Here is a 19,564-nt window from a genome sequence, read left to right as displayed (position 1 = left end):
TCTCAGAAATGGTGGGAATTACTAAAGTACAGGGAAACCTTAATAAGCATTCATGTATTTATTAGTGCCGGCCAACTTGAGTAATAAAATATATATGCAATTGCTTACTAGATGTTTCACAGGTAGATAACATAACATAACATTCTGTAGTTTGTTATACATTTTAGAAAAGAGTCTCTGGTTTTTCTTGTTCTTTGGTTGAATGTGGCAAAAATAAAAATTCTTTCAATTACACGGATTTGCTCGTTTTCTTTGTAATGTGATTTCAAACACAATGGAGGAGGATTCTTTTTGTTCAGTTCCCATCAGGTTTAACTAAAGAGTGGTTTTAAAATTTATGTTGATGATACAGTTGACTTTTCATTACCTATAAAGAGTTAGATGCTTGCTGATGCCAACAGGATGACTTTTTCTTCTTCTTAGCCACATGAAAGCTCTATATACTCTGTTCATTGCTCAAATGGACCTTAAAGAATCATTTTAAAGGACACCACGGCTGAAGACTGAAGAGTAATATTTATCAACATTAAATAAACAGTTGGTGAAGTATGCATAAATATTTCTTCATATAAACATAACACGAAATTAAATAGTTCAGATACACAGACACCACTGAGTACACTTCCACTGTTGTCAAAGTCATCTGTAAACACCACCTCACACAATACAAAAGCAGCTTTTATCCCAGCCTGGGTTCACGACACTGAAGCCCTGTACAAAAGTAAGGATGTTTCCACAGCCCTCCCACCTCCCTCCCCACCCTCTCCCCACACCAGCAAAAAGAAAAGAATCCCAACTACAGCAGCAACAACAACAATAATAGCAGCATCCCATCCCCTCCCCCCAAAAAAACATGTATCATTGTGGTCAATCCAAAGGATTATATAAACTTATTTTCTAAAATGTAAGGAAATCAAATTGAAGCAATACATTTCAAAGTGTAGTCCTTTCTTCAGAGGCCATGTCACTTCATAAACCCCACCTATTCCTGGGTGAACACCAGAAAGCACTGGCCATGGCTACTTTACAAAGGTTTAAGCCTTTTATTCTTTTAGAAGATTCCAGGTAGCAAGACCTCGACTTAACCATGTTCTTTTTCTTCCTCCTGTCACAATTTTTCTTTTGTTTTGCCATATATATATATATATATATATATATATATATATATATAGCTGCATAATGACATTCAAATGTGACACTATTACTGAGTTTCAAGCAGTTTAGAGAGCAGAAATTTTGTTTGGAAACTTTCAGATTTGGACTATTAAATTCAAACATGTGGCTGTGATTCATTCCTTGAACTTAGAGGGGCCCCAATTTAGCTTTGTTGAAGAACATATCAACAAAGGAGACTGTTTACACTCAGAGTCTGGTCAAACCATGGTGTTCAACCTGGCTCAGGGGCCTGTCTGCTCTGCATAGACCTGCCAGAAAGCCCAGGCTGCTTTGTGCAGAATATTCCCCAGGGTGGTGTGTGGAAAACATCCCTGGTTTCAAAAACATTAAACTGGGTTTATTTCACTCTCGTGTTGTGTTAGGATCCTAGAGAACTTCAGTTACCAAAGTACTGGAAGCACATATTGCAGTAATAATTTGCCAGTTCAGTGTTTCCCTAGTATATTATGTACACTGTGTGTGTGTGTGTGCAAAACTCACACACATGTACTTATGTATTTTTATTTGTATGAAATTAGAGCTGCACAGAACAGTACTCTGCAAGAATCAAATCCACAAATAGAGTTTAACAACACACCAAAGAGAAGACAGGAAGCTCTATTGGGACAAGAAGTTTCAGCTTTGCAACATACGAAGTAATTTCAGAACCATGGATCCACTAGCCTGCTGGGTTCCAAGTGGGGTCTGGATCAACACTTTGGGGATCCTTGGAATGAAAGTGGCCACTGGGCCAGCTAGGTATGCTCATCTGAATATCCAGAGCTCATGTGAACGAAAAGACCCAGGTAGGTCAAGTTGGGTATATCATTGCTGTGAAGCAATGTTTTCCTCCCTCTTTAAGAAAAAACACTTAAAGTCTATTTCAGAATAAATTTCTCTATATTCAGTAGTATGTAATTTTTTGCTGAATTTGTATCTGACTTTTGATATTAAAATGGTTTTATTCAAAGAATCAGTAAACAGGCAGCTTCTTTCACAATTGGGTGAAGACACTGTTTTAACACTGCCAGAAATCACCCCCATCCTCCCCTTACTCCTTTCTAAGGTGTGTGGGTTGGCGTGTGTGTTTGGTCACTGCTATTGTTAAAACTGTGTACTACAAGGCCTGCTCTGGCACGCGCTTGTGGAAAATGACTGACTGTCTTTGCTGGTACTGCTGCTTGCGTCTCTTCCTCTTGTCGCATTGGCATAGCAGCAGCGTCTTGAATGTGGTTCTGAATGTCTTGTTACACAGTGCATAGCACACAGGGTTCACGGTGCTGTTGATGTAGCACAGCCAGTAGCCCAGATTCCAATAGGTTTTGGGGATGCAGCTGTCACAGAAGGTGTTCACCAGAACCATGATGTTGTATGGGGTCCAGGTGATGATGAAGGCAAGTAAGATCGCACTGAGGGTCTGGGCTGCCTTCTTCTCCTTGATAAGGGACATTCTTTTCCGTTTGGTGATTTGACTCCTGGTCTTCAGAGCAAATCTCTTGGCCAGAGTTGCTTCTTTGAAAGATAGAGGTAGAGTGGCTGTGGTCTTTCCCATTGAAGAGTTGTCATCAGAGGTCTTGCCTGTGTCCGCAGCTGACTCTAACTGAATGGGAAGCTTAGAGAAGCTTTTCTGAAAACTGCCTCCATCCTCCAAGCTCTTTTGGGCTTGTAGTGTACCGGTTTTCCTCTCCAAGTCTGCTTTCACCAACTCCTTCTCGGGTACCTGCAGGTTGTCTGATGAAGGTAATTTGGTGGAGTTGAGGATGGTGCTGTGACCTGGAAGCTTGAGCACGATAGAGTAGATAGCTCTTGTCTCAGAACCAATGTCCTCCTCATCGGAAGAGGCAGAGTTTTCCAGGGAGCCAGCAGCATCATTGTTGTTCCAACTGTCACTGCTGCTATGGTCTTGGTCCATCTGCTCGGCACTGGGCTTCCAGCTCTTGGTTGTGAACCAGAAGTGGCAGCGGCCGTACTTCCTCGTGGTCGAACGCTTCATGCTTTGCTGTTGAAGTTCATAGCTGCTGCAGCTTCGAGAGCTACCTGTGGGGTGAACAAAGTTTTCTGTCTCTGCTTCTGTTCCAGAGGCTTGCAGACCAGCAAGCTCTTTGGTACGTTTTTCAGTTTCCTTATAAATCCTCCAGTATAAAATAGTCATAATGGTGACAGGCATATAAAAGGCAGCAATGGCTGTGCCAAAGGTAATGGTGGGCTCACTGAGGAACTGAATGAAACACTCCCCTGGGGGCACAGTTCTCTTTCCAACAAAGTATTGCCAGAACAAGATGGCGGGAGCCCAAAGGATAAAAGAGATGACCCAAGCCAAACCGATCATCACACCTGCTCTTTTTGTGGTTCGTTTGGCTCTGTATGTGAGTGGTCTTGTGATGGAAAAGTACCTGTCAAAGCTAATGACCAGAAGATTCATGACAGAGGCATTGCTAGCCACATAATCAATGGAAAGCCAGAGGTCACAGGCCAAGTTCCCTAAAGCCCATCGATTCATGATTATGTAGGTAGTAAACAGATTCATTGAAATGACCCCTATAATCAGGTCCGCACAGGCCAGGCTTAAGAGGAAATAGTTGTTGACTGTCTTCAGCTGCTTGTTGACCTTAAACGCCACTATAACTAGGATGTTGCCAATGATAGTCACCAAGGCCAGGAAGCCCGTTAACAATGCAATGAAGACAACTTGCCAGATGGTGTGACCTCCCAGAGGGTCACTGATGGTCCCATTTGAGGAGGAGAAATTCCCAGCTGCCCGAGAAATATTGTAGCTGCCAAAATGAGTGACTGTTCCTGGGGGCAGTCCTGTGTCTGAGGGGCCGTGTATCCAGGAAGAGTTGATGTTCGGAAACAAAGGCAAGGTTGTATTGTTATTGTGCAAGGTCATTGTGACTCTCTGACATAGTCTGGGGAAAGAAAGAAAAGACAGAATTAGGGAAATTTCTGCCTTAAAGTGAAGTGTTTGTTGCATTGCATGCTTTAAAAGGCATAAAAAGTCCATTAAAGGATGCTAAATCTCCAAGGAGCCCCAAATATCAAGTCCATTTTCTAATTTATTGTAAGATGAAGAGAGTAGGGCAAGCAGAAACAAATTTGTTCAAAGTAATACAATTAGCTAGTGGACATGTATAGTTCTTTTTATGTTACTGTAATGCTCTGGTAGCATAGTGCCTAAGGCACTTGACTTCTAACAAGAAGGCTGGAGGTTCAAACCCACCAGTCACTCCTCGGAAGGAAGATGGGGCAATCTACTTCCATAGTGATACTGCCTCGGAAACCCAAGGAGGGGTTGCTATGAGTCAGGTCCGACTCCACGGCATATAACAACAACAGCATAATGCTGTGAAGGAGCTCTGGTAGCATAGTGCCTAAGGCACTTGACTGCTAACCAGAAGGCTGGCGGTTCAAACCCACCAGCCACTCCTCAGAAGGAAGGTTGGGCAATCTCCTTCCATAGTGATACCGCCTTGGAAACCCAAGGAGGGGTCGCTATGAGTCGAGTCCGACTCGACGGCACATAACAACAACAACATAACGCTGTGATCAAGCAAAATCTTTATTTTGTAAAGGAGAAAATATTAGATGCTTACATGATAGCTATCCATTGTAGCTTTATCATCACACTACTTGTGATTTTATTCATTTGGATTCTAACTGTCCAGGTATTCACCTATTCTAGGCTCCAGACATATGCTACTTTAAAGCAATACCAGCCATGTAAGCCTCACTGGAATGAGCAACATCAACCCAGAAAAATAAGTGTAAATCAATTCACATTAAAACATGGATACAATGGGAGAAAGACCTGGTGTTCTGCTTCCACGGAGATGACAGCTTAACAAATCCTGTGGGGCAGTTCTACTTTGTCACACAGAGTCACTATGGGTCAAAATTGATTCTGTGGCACCTAACCATCTACCATGTATTGGCATGGACACAACTTGTTATAATTAGAACCTCAAAATATATCCTGCCACTCCTGGTAACTCAGAAGAAGAAGAGATAAATTTACAAAATAATATAATACTGCTCTATTTTGTTGTGTTTCAATTTCACCCATCTATTTATTCTTTCAAGAAGAATTTCCTAATCCTCTCCAATGTGCCAGGAACTGTTCTGGATGCTGGGATGAGCAATGAACAAGATAAAGTTCCCACTCTTCTGGGGAGATTGAGAGGAATCTTATCAATGGAATAATTTTTGCTAGTGAAAAGCTGTATGGTGACCAAGTGACATTGTGGGTTTATTTTAGTTCTAAAATAAATACAGTTCTTTTTTTATTTTTTTAAAACAAAACATGGATACAAATTCTCTTTAAAACAATTATAACAATAATTTTTAGAACACAGATACAAAAGTAATGTATTGGTTCCTTGTAATGATTGGTAATGTAACTGTCTACATGACATGCTTGATAACAGGCAGAAGAACTGTTACTATAATGTTTTCATTGTTTGAACAGATTTGACTATTCCTTATAATTAGGTATTCTAACTCAATAATGAAAAAAGTATTTTAGCACATCACACAGCAGACATACACATGCATACAAACAGTTGCAAAACTTCAATTAATCCTTTCAAACATTTGATACCAAAATATATAAATGGCTAAGAATCGTTGCAGTAAGTGTGTCATCTCTTAGACTCCATGGTGTCACTACCAACCTTGGTGTGGCCCTACCATTCTCTGGGTGCCTCTTGGGTTGTGCTGTCAGGATACTATTGGTCCAGGAATACTCACATCATCAATTGCTGTGAGCTCTATTTAGTAAATTGTTCCTTAATGAGTGCCATTCTATGAATTAAAAGTTTGATAACTGTAAGCAAAAACCTAATGAGAAAAATTCTATTATTTTTATTTTCTTGGTTAAAACAGCCTTCAATAGAAAATTCTTACATATAAATATGTATCCACATACACATGGTAAGAATCCTAAGTGAAACCTTCAGCTATTGCACTTCAGAGTGTCTCTCTCAGGCACACAGGCAGATTCACAAGTAGCCATTTGGAAAGGCCTGTGGTGTGGTTGGAAGGTTTTGGTGTTAGAAAGGTCTAGTCTCAAATCTAAGTTCAGCCACTTACTAGAGGTGCGAGCTTGGGTATTTTTAAACTTTCTTTGAGCCTCAATTTCCTCTTTGGAATAATGAGAATGAAAACTTTCTGTGTAAAGGAATAAATTATTCAGTAAGTGGTGAAAGAATCTTTGTTTCATCAAAATGTTTTAATATATGTAAAGTGTTCAGAAAAGTGCCTGGCATAATGTAGGTGCTATTTAGGTATTTGCTACTATTAGTTTATTATTCTTTTATTGAGCATTGAACTCACTTTGTTTTGGCTACCTAGTTTCTGGGAGCTAAATTTAGTGAATGTTGTTGTTGTTGTTGTTATTTGCCGTCGAGTTGGCCCGGACTCATAGCAACCCCTCCTTGGGTTTCTGAGGCAGTATCACTACGAAAGTAGGATTGCCCAACCTTCCTTCCAAGGAGTGGCTGGTGGGTTTGAACCACTAGCAGTCAAGTGCCTTAGCCACTATACTACCAGAGCTCCCAAATTTAGTGAATAGTAAATGGTAACAGAGAATATTTATTAGGTAATTACTATATGGTACAAATTTTGAAAATACATATATGTATAATGTCATTGAATCCTTAACATTAGTGAAATGTTGCAGAAAACTGGGGTACAGAAAGTTAAGTGATTTGTCCAAGGACCCCTGCTAAAAAGTGGAGGAGGGGAGACAGAGATTCAATTCAGACAACCTACGCCCACAGCCTCCATTTATAACTGTAATGTTACTTGGCTTTTCCATCAACTTGTTTCAAGTGTTGGATGCAATTAAACCCAAACTCATTGCTATTGAGTTGATTGTTACTCATTTCCACCCGATGGTGTTATTATTGTTAGGTGGCATTGAGTTGGCTCTGACTCATAGCGACCCTATGTACAACAGAATAGAACCCTATAGGACAGAGCAGAACTGCCTCATAGGGTTTCTAAATTTGTGATCTTTATGGAAGCAGACTATCACATCTTTCTCATGTGGAACCACTGGTAAAATTGAACTTCAGCCAAGTGCTTAGCCACTGTGCTACCAGAGTTCCTCTGGGTACAAATAAAACTGAAAAACCAACCCCAATTGCCACTGAGTCAATTCTGACTTACAATGACTATACAGGACAGAGCAGAATTGCCCCATAAGGTTTCCAAGGCTGTAAATCCTTACAGAAGCAGACTGCCACATCTTTCTCCCATGGAGCTTCTGGGGGGTTAGAACCACCAACCTTTCAGTTAGCACCTGGGTACTTTAACCATTGTGCCACCAGAGAAACTCTCCTAATTGATTTAAAAACCATTATGCACCTGTTGGGAGCACTGGTAGCATAGTGCCTAAGGCACTTGACTGCTAACCAGAAGGTTGGCAGTTCAAACCCATCAGCCACTCCTTGGAAAGAAGGTTGGGCAATCTACTTCTGTAGTGATAGCCTCAGAAACCCAAGGAGGGGTCACTATGAGTCAGATCCAACTCGATGGTGGTGAGTTTGGCTTTTGGTATGTACCTGTTTAAATTGGAATGGATATATATTTAAAAATTAATGAGCTATCCTTTCTCACCTAAAAGATTCATAACAATTTAAATGATTTAATACATCCAGTGCTGACAACAATGAGAGGGGAAAAAAATCAATTTCATGGTCCTGGTTGGAGTGTAAACTGGTATTTGAAAGGTAATTTGGTAGTATCTACCAAAATAAATATACACAAATCCAGTATCCCAGGAGCTGTCTGGGAGTATATTTGTATGTTTGTCTGTTTACACATATCTACTCTCTCTCTATGTATACATACATGGAGCCCCAGTGGTTAAGTGCTTAGCTGCTAACCAGAAGGTCAGCAGTTCAAACCCACCAGCTGCTCCACTCGAGAAAAGTGCAAAAGTCTGCTTCTGTAAATCTTTACAGCCTTGGAAACCCTATGGGGCAGTTCTACTCTGTTCTATAGGATTGCTAACAGTCACAATTGACAAGATGTCAACAGATTATATATATATATATATATATATATATACCAAAAAAACCCCAAACTCACAGCTATCAAGTCAATTCCAACTCGTAGCGACCCCCTCTCCATGGGTTTCTGAGGCAGTAAATCTATGGAAGTAGATTCCCCAGTCTTCCTTGCAAGGAGTGGGAACTGCCAGCCTTCTGGATAGTAGTCAAATTCCTTAGGCACTACGCTATCAGAGCTCCTATGTATATATAAATATATATACACACTCACACACATATACATATATGTATGTATGTCTATGTATATGCACATCTATATATGCACATACATATTATATGTATACATATTTATGCATACACATACATACACCTACATATATTTACTTCACCACTCTCTGAAATAACAAAGATTGGAAATTGTCTAAATAATGCAATATATTATAGAGAATAATAATTAAAAACAATTCTTATACACCCTACAATGGAACACTATATATTATTAAATTAAAATTAATGAGCAACTCAGTATGTTCTGATTTGGAATACTATTTTAATTAATAAAGCAAGACACAATATAATATGACTAGAACATTTCCATGAAAAGCTAAAGTAAAAATCATATATGAATGTATGTGCATGTTTTTGAGTAACATGGGAAAAACTAAAGGGATATTCCACAAACCTTGAGCAGTTGTTATTGTTCAGGGCAAACCCTTATGCACATGCAAAGACATTTGACTGTGTGGATCATAACAAATTATGGATAACATTGTGAAGAATGGAAATTCCAGAACACTTAATTGTGCTCATGAGGAACACATACATAGACCTGTCGTTTGAACAGTATAAGGGAATACTGCATGATTTAATATCAGGAAAGGTATGAGTCAGGGTTATGTCCTTTCACCATACTTATTCAATCCATATGCTGAGCAAATTACATAAGAAGCAAAACTATATGAAGAAGAATATACATCAGGATTAGAGGAAGATTTGTTAACAACCTGCAAGATGCAGAGGACACAACTTTGCTTGCTGAAAGTGGAAAGGACTTGAAGCACTTAACTGATGTAGATCAAAGACAAAAGCCTTCAGTATTGAATACAGCTCAGAATAAAGAAAACAAAAATCCTCACAGCTGGGTCAATAAACAACATCATGATAAATGAAGAAAATAGTGAAGCCGTGAGGGATTTTAACACCCACGGCAGCAGCAGTCAAGGAATCAGATGACATACTGCACTGGGGAAATCTGCTGCAAAAGACCTCTTTTAAGTGTAAAAGGGCAAAGATGTCAATTTGAAGACTAAAGTGTGCCAGACCCAAGCCATGGTATTTTAAATAGCCTCATATGCATGTGAAACCTGGACAATGAATAAGGAAGACCAAAGAAGAACAAATGCATTTGAATTGTGGTATTGGTGAAAAATAATTAAAATGTAATGGATCACCAGAAGAATGAACAAATCTGTCTTGGAAGAAGTACAGCTGGAATGCTGCTTAAAAATGAGAATGTCCAGACTTCATCTCTCATACTTTGGATGGGCTCAAGCATAGCAAGGATTCTGAGGATACCATGGGACCGGGCAGTGTTTTGTTCTGTTGTAAATAGGGTTATGATTTGGAATTGAATCGATGGCACCTAACAAAAGTAACACCTTCAGGGTATTACTATTGGTGATGTTGAATTCATTAAGTCATAACCCCTGCCCCCTATGAACTTAACTCCTAGATGTGGGATAATCCATGAATACAATATTTGCAGAAATACAAAGTTATTTTGGCAATGTCAAACGCTCCTGTGGGCACTCACATTATATTTGCACAAATTCAATGGCAACTTAATTTGTGTGGACGATTGGCATTTGTGTAAAATATAAGTAAAATCTTTGGAAATAAACCCAAGGTCACTTCTTTCTTTTAGTTCATTTCATCCTGTGACTCTACGGAGCACCACAAAATGTACAATATCACAGTCCAATTATGCTTTGTTGGAATATAGAAAATAAAAGAAACTCAAATTGAGGAAAGATACCTACAGATAAATCTAGCTCACTATGTTGGGCTCTGTCCCTCCTGGAGTCTAGGGGCTTCTTGACTAATCATTAGAAAAATCTTTGAATTACAAACTGCTAGACAGATGACCTTTAACCTGTATTCTTTAATATATCCACCAGTGGCCATCGTTCTTCTTATAATTCAACATTAATTCAACATCTAATACCTTCATGAAAGTCTCAGAGATGTGCTTATTCTTACTTTTCAAACAGTCTACTGTCTGCCTTTCATGTAATGGATGTAGATTTTGAGCTGAGCAAAAGTTTTAAGGCACAAAAGAAGCACTGAATATCTGTTTATGGTGATGGAAAATATAGCAATGGATAGTAGTGATGGTTGCACATGATTAATGTAATAGGTGTCACTGAATAAAAAAATACGTAATTGACAAATGTGTTCTGTATATTCTTACCACAAAAAAATGTTCTTAAAAGAAGCATTAAAGGAGAATGGTCTATACGCAGTTGTGTTATGAACTGAATCGTGCCCCTCCAACTCCAAAATTTATGTTGAAGTCCTAACCTCTAGTAGCTGTGAATATGATCTTGTTTAGAAATAGGGTCTTTGAAGATGTTATCCATTAAATTAACATGGGAACATATAAGAATAAGTTGGGTCCTAATCCAATACAAGTTGTTTTTGTTAGTGCCAATGAGTGATTTTGACTCATAGCAAGCCCATGTGACAAAGCAGAACTGCCCCATAGAGTTTACTAGGGTATAATCTATACAGAAGCACATTGCTCTGCTCTTTATCTTGGGTAGCCACTGTGTGGGTTCAAACTGCCAACTGTTCAGTTAGCAGTCAAGCATGTAACAATTGCACCACCAGGCTCAATGTGAGTGGGTATACAATAGAAGAGGAGAAGAGACACAGAGAGACAGATGAAGGATGGTTGTGTAGACATGCATCAACAAGCCAAGTAATGCATGAGACTACCAGAAGCTCTTTCCCTAGAGCCAACAGAGAGAGAGAACATAGCCCAGCCAATACACTGATTTGGATTTCTAGCTTTCAGAACTGAGTTGGCTCAAAAAATGTACTTTTGTTGTTAGCAGCTGTGAAGTTGTCCCATGACTCATGACAACCCATGCAGAACAGGATCAGACTATTGTTCTCCACCCATAGGGTTTTCACTGGCTGATTTCTCAGAAGTAGATTGCCAGGAGTTTTTTCCTCAGTATGGCTAAGTCTGGAAGCTCTACTGAAACCTGTTCAGCAGTAAGCAAAAAGCAAACTTTCACTGGTGGATGGGTGGTGGGTGCATATGAAGTGCATTGGTGGGGAACTGGAATTTACAGTGAAGGAGTAAATTCTATTACTGGACCACCACTATGCGCAGAATATGTACAAACTTTCAAATTTCCTGACTTCTCTGAGACTACATTTCTTCAATTATAAAACTAGAATGCCACCACCTACTCAGTAGGTTATGGAGTGGGTAAGAAGCATTATGGTGTGGTGGGCTAATACTTTGATGTAGTAATTGGGTCATCCTCCTTTCCACATGCCAACTTCTTATGTTCTCAGATTGAGTTATTCTGCCAAAATGCAGAGAGAGGGAAACAGTGCATGCTCCTGTTTTTTTGCTTTTTCAGATAGTCTTTAAAGACCCTGATAGAGATAAGAGCTTTAGAAGTAAGATATTTAGAGACGTAAATGTTTAGGTCTTTTGAGTATCAAGAAATAGTGTACTGCCCACCTAAGCATTAGCCACATAGAAAGATTTGACTCCATTGCACTCAGACTAAATAAGTTGTTATCACTATATAATCATATAATCACTAAAAAGGTAATTTGCTACTACAAGTTAACAATGAAAATGTATATATACCATGACCCTGCAATTTAATTTCTAAATATCTACTTTCTAGAAATTCTTACAAACATACACAATGAAATATGAACATGGATGTTCACCAAAGCATTTGCTGTTATAACAAAAATTAAGAAAATCTAAAAGTCTATTAGTTGGGGAATAGATTTTTTAAAAAGTATTGTAATATAGAGAGGGAAATATTACATAGAAGATAAAAGCAATCACCTATATATGTATATATAATACACACACACACATAATAAACAAAATATTCTGAAAATATAAGTTTAAGTGGAAAAAGCAAGTTGTGGGGTGGTGAATATAAATTAGGTAACACTAAAAGACAAAAACTATAGATGTAACTTATATAAATATATATTTAAAATTATTATAAAAAGAGAGAAAGATACATTAACCAGTCACCAGTTGCTCCGGACTCAATTCTGACTCATGGTGAATAGTATTGTACTCTGTAGAGTTTTCAGCAACTGATTTTTCAGAAGTAGATCTCCAGACTACAACTCAGGGGTCACTATAAGTTGAAATCAACTCCACAGCAATTTTGTTTTGTTTTTTTCCCCTCTTCTCTGCCCTCCTGCCCCCAGGAGACATTCACTATTTCTCATCCTCTTCATGGCACACTGTGTCTTCTTTCTGCACAGCCCAGGTGAGGTACATTTCTAGTCCTCCCCTACCTAGTCACATCAGTCTATACCTAGCTGTATTTAGTAAGGGAGTGTCCCTTTGTGGTTGGAAAACAAGATTTCCTCATTCATGCTTCATGCAAGTATATGTACCTGAGACATTTTCTATAACCTTCTCCATGGCCCTTGTTTCATGGTGCCAGAATCACCTCATTAAAAAGATTCTTGCTTTCTAGAGGGTCAACAATTATGGTCCCATTGGCACAAAAGAAACTGATAAGCAGGTCATAATGAATTGAAAACAGTATTGAATAAAAATACTTACAAGAAATGAATGTAACTGAATGTTATTTTTCATGTATGTGTATCTATCATTTCATAGATTGTATATAACTCCCTAAGAACCAGGAGTTCCAAGATAGACTCAGATGAAATGAATAATGATAAACCTGGACTAAAAGTCCTCAGTTTAAGGTGATTTTCTGAGGAAAGAGCATCATTTTTATGCTTAATACACTTTCCTCATCTTGATCCAACATCCTATATTTCAAAGATTTAGTACATCTTGAATCAAGTTCATTATCTATGTTGAATTATACTGCTCAGGAATAAATGGGTGGTGGGGACAGAGACCCCTTCCAAGCCTCTTGAATTTGTTGTTGTTGTTGTTGTTGTTATGTGCCTTCGAGTCGGACCTGACTCATAGCGACCCCTTCTTGGGTTTCCGAGGCAGTATCACTACGGAAGTAGGATTGCCCAACCTTCCTTCCGAGGAGTGGCTGGTGGGTTTGAACCGCCAGCCTTCTGGTTAGCAGTCAAGTGCCTTAGCCACTATGATACCAGAGCTCCCCTCTTGAATTTAGCACTTTATAAATAATCCCAGGCATGATATTCAGCTGCAATAAGGACAAATGGAACGGCCATGTAGGAATAGAACAGGAGCAGGTTACTAGCTCTTCTCTTCATGCAGAGCCAGAGCTCTGCTTGTCAGGTGCTAATTCTTCAAAAATATTAGAAATCCTGGAGATTAGGGCTTGTGGAGAATCGGTGGAATATTCAGGGCATTGGTATTAAGTGTTCCAGCTCCAGATGTCAGCTAAGGGGTACAAGGCTGACTGTGGTACTGCTGGTGACTACAGAAGTGACTTTGAAGGCATTGATGGATGATGGGAGGGCCTTGAAAGTACTTCAGCCTTATCTTTCCATGTTTGAAGATGTGAGTTAGTTACATCTGTGTTATATATAGGTTGGTTCTTGATTTCATTTCTGAATATATATTTTTCCAGACCATTTTCACTACATTTTATTTAGGAGCAGAGACAGAATTGATCCACTAGGTTTTTTAAAATGCAAGTCAGGAATCTATTAGTGCATTCAACATCAGAATACAAAAGAAGAGAAAAGAAATAAAACTGAATAGAACACATTAGAATGCACACCATATAATGAGACTAAGTACTGTTCCTTGAGGCTTTTGTTTCACCACACACACACACACACACACATAGAGTCATGGTATAAAATGGATTTCAGTGGATATTTTGACCTTTTTTGCTAATATTTAAAGGAGAAAGTGAAACAGAAAATATGAAAAAAATTTGAGAGTACTGAGTTTAGGAAAAAGTAAAGGATAATTATGGGAAACTTTCCTCCTTCCTTCTATGAAATAAAAGCTTTCAAAGGTTTAAATCTGTGAAATATATAAGTGTTATTGAGTAGATTCTGACTCAGAGAGACCCCATGTGTTAAGGTTTTCTTGGCTGTAATCTTTATGGAAGCATATCACCAGGCTGCCACGATGCAGCTGGGTGGATTGGAACTGCTAAAATCGGTTAGCAGGTGAGGGAAAACTGTTTATGTCACTCAGGGGCCTAAAATCTATAGATAGCCTTTTAAAATAATAAAAAGTTAACATCCAGTGTGAAAACACGTGTAATAGTGCTTAGAGAAATCTGAAAGGCCAATGAAAATGTGAGGCATTTTGGTTTCAATGAATTCCAGAGAGACAATCTCATTTTATTTTCTCTAAGTCATCCTTGCAGTACCTATTCTGGAAAAAAAAAAAAAAAAAGGCCTGGGGGTTCTTAAGTTTTAAACCTCCTGAACTTATTTAAAATGTTCAAATTAGTTTTCTATAAATGTAAATTAATTTTATGTCTTTTAAAATTTACTTTTTCCAAAAAAAGAAAACCATTAAAGGGCAGTGGCAGTTTGCAACAATATTTTTTTTCCTAAGACAAACTTTTACACTTTTTACCTATTTGAAATACAGTATGAATAATGTTTCAGGAGTTGTTTTGGGTCTTTCTTTGTACTCTTGCTAAGACTTTCTGTCATAATTCATTACCGCATTGAACAGCTTAAATGACTTTTTCTAAAGGCTATCGGTGAAAGGAAATACTTTAGATGGTCACTAGGTGGCAAAACAGACTCGGAGAACAAGTTCTCTGCAAACTGGCGGTAAAGCAGCCGCCGGTCTCCCCAAGCTGGTGACTGGGAACTTCAGCTTAGCTCAGTCATGCGTTCCCTGGAGGATATCAAACAGAGTCAACAAAGCCTTTGCAATCAAACGTGTCTTTAAAGGGAATCAAACTTTTTCAGACTTGCTCAGTCACAATCAAACTTGGTGAAGTTGGCTTTTGTTATTCATTTCAAGCGGCAAAGGGAAAAGATGTGCCCTAATATGGCGCAATTGCTCATGTTGTGAAGAAAACAATTCAGGATGCCAAAACGGGAATGAAATCTCATTTGAAAGAAAGAAAGCTTGTTTTCTAAAAGTTGAAGCATCATGGTGCCTCCTTTTTTTTTGCTGCCTTTCATAAATTTTATTCAATTTGATGACAGAAATGAAAGATGCCTGGAAACGTACTTGCATCAGTACATCTTATGCATAGCACTTGCTGCTAAAATAACATAGGTTTACCTCAAAAACCAAAATATAAATTGGATTAACGATTATCCACATTAACACTCTCATGCCTCAAATTGTTTCCAGAATTTCTAAAGAAACAGCAGGATGTAGACAATAGTAAAGCAATTAAAAAGTGATTAGTGAGACAGCTTTGCCCCGAGAGTGGCCAATTTATCATCCCTGAGGTTACTCTTTTCTCAGGGAGAAAAGATGGAAGGAGCACAGACTGATTCAGTTCTACTGAAAACCTGTATGACCTACCATTCAGTTATTACTTTTCCTCCATTCTGAATATTTATTTATTGTCATTTATTTTGAGTATTGTGCTTTTGTTATAGAGGATAAGGAGTTCTGAAAAACCATTCTAGCTAATATAACTGTAGAAATCATTTCTGATTAAAAATCTACTGAAAACAGTCATGCTAAATATTTCTAATGGTAGTTTACGTACTGAAAGGGCATCTCGTAAAGAAAGTTCTTTTTGATTAATATTTATATTTTTTGATTAAGTTATTTAAGTTATTGTTTTTCAAAGTCCATGTTTATCAGTCTTTACTTGTATATCTGGACATAGTTCACACATCTGGTTTCTTTTAAAAATTCAGCTACCCCCCCATTTATATGTACAGCAATATGTTTGCAAAAGAAAGCAGAAGTAATGCAGGAAGCATTCACGAAACAGTGTAACAAGCCTTGCCATGGTGCATGAGGGTCAGGAAATGTAACAGATTCTGCTACATGTTCAAATGACCTAAATACTCTGATCCTGCTTCCTCATCTAAAAAATGGGGATTAAAATACTTGAGGAGTAGATACAGTTTGCAGATAACACTTACTATATCCTGGATGTACGTACTAGTTTCTCAAAAAGATAAGATTAACTTAAGGCATTTGACTGCTAACCAGAAGGCTGGCAGTTGAAATCCACCAGCCACTCCTCAGAAGGAAGGTGGGGCAATCTACTTCCATAGTGATGTTGCCTTGGAAACCCAAGGAGGGGTCACTATGAGTCAGATCCGACTGGATGGCAGAGATAATTGATTGGTTTTATAAAATGGCCTTTTTCATAGCTAAGAAGAGCTAATATTTATTGCGTATAAAGCAGTAGTTCTCAACTGGGGTAATTTTGTCCCCACGGGTATATTTGGCAATGTCTAGACACATTTTTGGTTGTCACAACTTGGGGACAATCTAATTACTAGTGGGTAGAGGCCAGGGATGCTGCCAAACCCGAGAGTGCCCACAACAACCCATTATCCGGCCAAAGAAGGAAATAGTTCTGAGTTTGAGAAACCCATGTAAAGAGAGAGAACAGAAATCCAGAAAAACATTGCAGCTTTCAGTTTGCTCAAAAAATCTGGAAAATGTCCTGACACTTACTAACCTGGCAAACTCTTAGTTTCTTCAAGAATCAGCTCTAAAACTACTCTGTAAATCATACTCTTTGTCTTCCCCAAGAGAATGAGTCTCACATTCACCTATTCAAAACTTCCATCATTTTTCCACATAGAAAGTAAGTTTGGGTGCTTAGACTGGGAATACAGTCTTTGCTTTCAAGAATCACTTTTTGGTGACACTATCAAGTAGACAAAATAATTGCAATAGAAAGTCATTAAGTATAAAAAGAAAATGCATATAAAATTCACTAGTGTGATTGGCTTGGCTTGATTTTGTGAGGATATTTTGTGAATCTTGAGGAATAAGAAAGACTGCCAAAAGAAAGAAAGCACTCCATTCCAAGAAAAGGGAATAGCCCATGCAAAATCCACTCCTTGATGCTCCCAGAGTACTTTGCACGTACTTCTGTTAGAGCATAGATTATTTCTATTTGTCTCTCCTGTGACACCATGAACCCCCTGATAAAAGATTCCATCTTCTCCTATAAATTTTGTACTTTAAGATCTAGAACAATTTCTTTCCTGTAGCAGACTCAGAGGGATTTCTTCCACTCTGTCAATGTTGGAAAAAAGGTAAAGGTGGCAGGAATATTTGATAAGCACAAACTTGAATGACCATCTGTCAGTTTGTCATACTGTAGTGGCTTGCATGTTGCTCTGATGCTGGAAGCTATGCCACTGGTATTTCAACTATCAGCAGGGCCACTCCTTGTGGACAGGGTTCTGCAGAGCTTCCAAAACAAGACAGGCTAGGAGGAAAGGCTTGGCAATCTACTTCAATGAAACCTTATGGATCACAACAGAATATTGTCTGATATACTACTGACAGATGAGACCCCTATGACAGAAGGCACAGTGGCCACAACAATGAACTTGCACACACTAAGGATTGTGAAGATGGCACAGGACTGGTCACCATTTCATTCTGTTGTACGTAGGGTTGCACTGAGTTGGAGCCAATTCAACACTACCTAACAATGACATGAGACAAGAGAGGCAGTTTACAGTAGTGGGAGGAGCACAGACTGTGGGGTCTAGCTGGTAAACTTACACATGAGATCTACAAATTATTTTCTGAGTGGCTGTGGATAAATGAACTAATCTTTAAAAAGTTTGGTTAAAGTGGAATGTGAAGTGGAGATAAATATATCATTTAGTTGCTTTGAGGGTTCAATGAAATAACGTATATAAAGAACACAATCTATGGTGCATATCCTTTTCATTATTATGAACTGTACTTTTAATAACTTGATGAAGGAAACTAACAACAAAAACTACTTGGATGGGATGGTACAAAGCACTGGATGTTCTACAGGAAGGTGTACAGAAGGCTAAGAAGCTACTTGGGGAAAACTTAGATATTGGGACCGAGCCAAGGAAAGAAAGAATCCAGTGGAATCCATTTTTTAAGATGGGAAGCTGTAGGCAGGAAAGAGTATCCCCTAGATGACTGGGCAGTAATCTAGCAACTCCTTTTATTACTTGGTATTGCCACAGGGCAAGCAAGGGGAATTCACAAATAACCCTGTCATTGTCACATCTCTGAGAATGGTCATCTGGACACAACACAGTTGAAGCTTTCTGAGGAAAACAGCATTACATGTATATAAACATCATTTGTAATCACTCTTGGCTGTCTTGAATTTGCACTTGATCTCACACATGTAACCCTTGTTACATGCTCCAAAGGCAATGAGGGTATTGTTGTTGCTGTTGTTGTTAGGTGCCGTAGAGTCATGTCCGAATCATAGCGACCCTATGCACAGAAGAACGAAACACTGCCTGGTCCTGTGTCAGCTCCATGATCCTTGCTTATACTTGAGCTCATTGTCGCAGGCACCGTGTCAATCCATCTCGCTGAAGGCTTTCTCCTCTTTTTGTCAGCCCTCCACCTTACCAGGCATGACCTCCTTCTCCAGGAAATTGTCCCTTCTGACAACATGACCAAAGTAGGTGAGATGAAGTCTGGCCATTTCCACTTCCAAGGAGCATTCCTGCTGCACTTCCTCCAGGACAGATCTGTTAGTTCTTTAGCAGTCCATGGTACTTTCAGCATTCTTCACCAGCACCACAAATCAAAAGCATCAATTCTTCTTTGGTCTTCCTTATTCATTGTCCAGCTCTCACATGCATACGAGGCAATTGAAAATATCATGGCTTGTGTCAGGTTCAGCTTAGTCCTCAAGGAGACATCCTTGGTCCTCAGCACTTGAAAGAGGTCCCTTGCAGCCAACTTGCCCAGTGCCCAGGACATCGTCTAATGTCCTGACTGCTGCTTCCATTGGCGTTGATTGTACAACCAAGCAATGTGAAATCTTTGACAACTCCAATCTTTTCTCCATTTATCATAATGCTGCTTACAGGTCCAGTTGTGAGGATTTTTGTTTTCTTTATATTGACATGTAATCCATACTGGTGACTGTATTCAATTTTCATCACTAAGTGCTTCAATTCATCCTCACTTTCAGCAAGCAGCAAAGTTATGTCATCAGCATATTGCAGATTGTTAATGATTCTCCCTCCAATCTTGATGGCACGTTCTTCATATAGTCCAGCTTCTCAGATTA

The 19,564-nt window shown here is 38.8% G+C and overlaps 1 protein-coding gene across 1 annotated transcript; it reads right to left on the bottom strand.

Moving 5' to 3' along the window:
• Positions 1-2,272: 2,272 nt before the first annotated feature.
• CHRM3 (cholinergic receptor muscarinic 3) lies at positions 2,273-4,129 on the bottom strand. Its single transcript, XM_007942710.2, has one exon. It carries the CDS (start codon positions 4,127-4,129, stop codon positions 2,273-2,275), a length of 1,857 nt encoding a protein of 618 aa, XP_007940901.2.
• Between the last annotated feature and the right edge of the window lie 15,435 nt (positions 4,130-19,564).

Source organism: Orycteropus afer, unplaced genomic scaffold (genome assembly GCF_000298275.1).
Source record: "Orycteropus afer afer isolate SDZICR_OR568_19922 unplaced genomic scaffold, OryAfe1.0 scaffold00096, whole genome shotgun sequence".
Taxonomy (NCBI): domain Eukaryota; kingdom Metazoa; phylum Chordata; class Mammalia; order Tubulidentata; family Orycteropodidae; genus Orycteropus; species Orycteropus afer.
Note: the sequence above shows the minus strand (reverse complement) of the source record. Positions and strands in the feature narration are given on the sequence as shown.

Coding starts and splice junctions, on each gene's coding strand:
- CHRM3 (XM_007942710.2), bottom strand. CDS start 4,129: ATGCAACAAACACTTCACTTTAAGGCAGAAATTTCCCTAATTCTGTCT.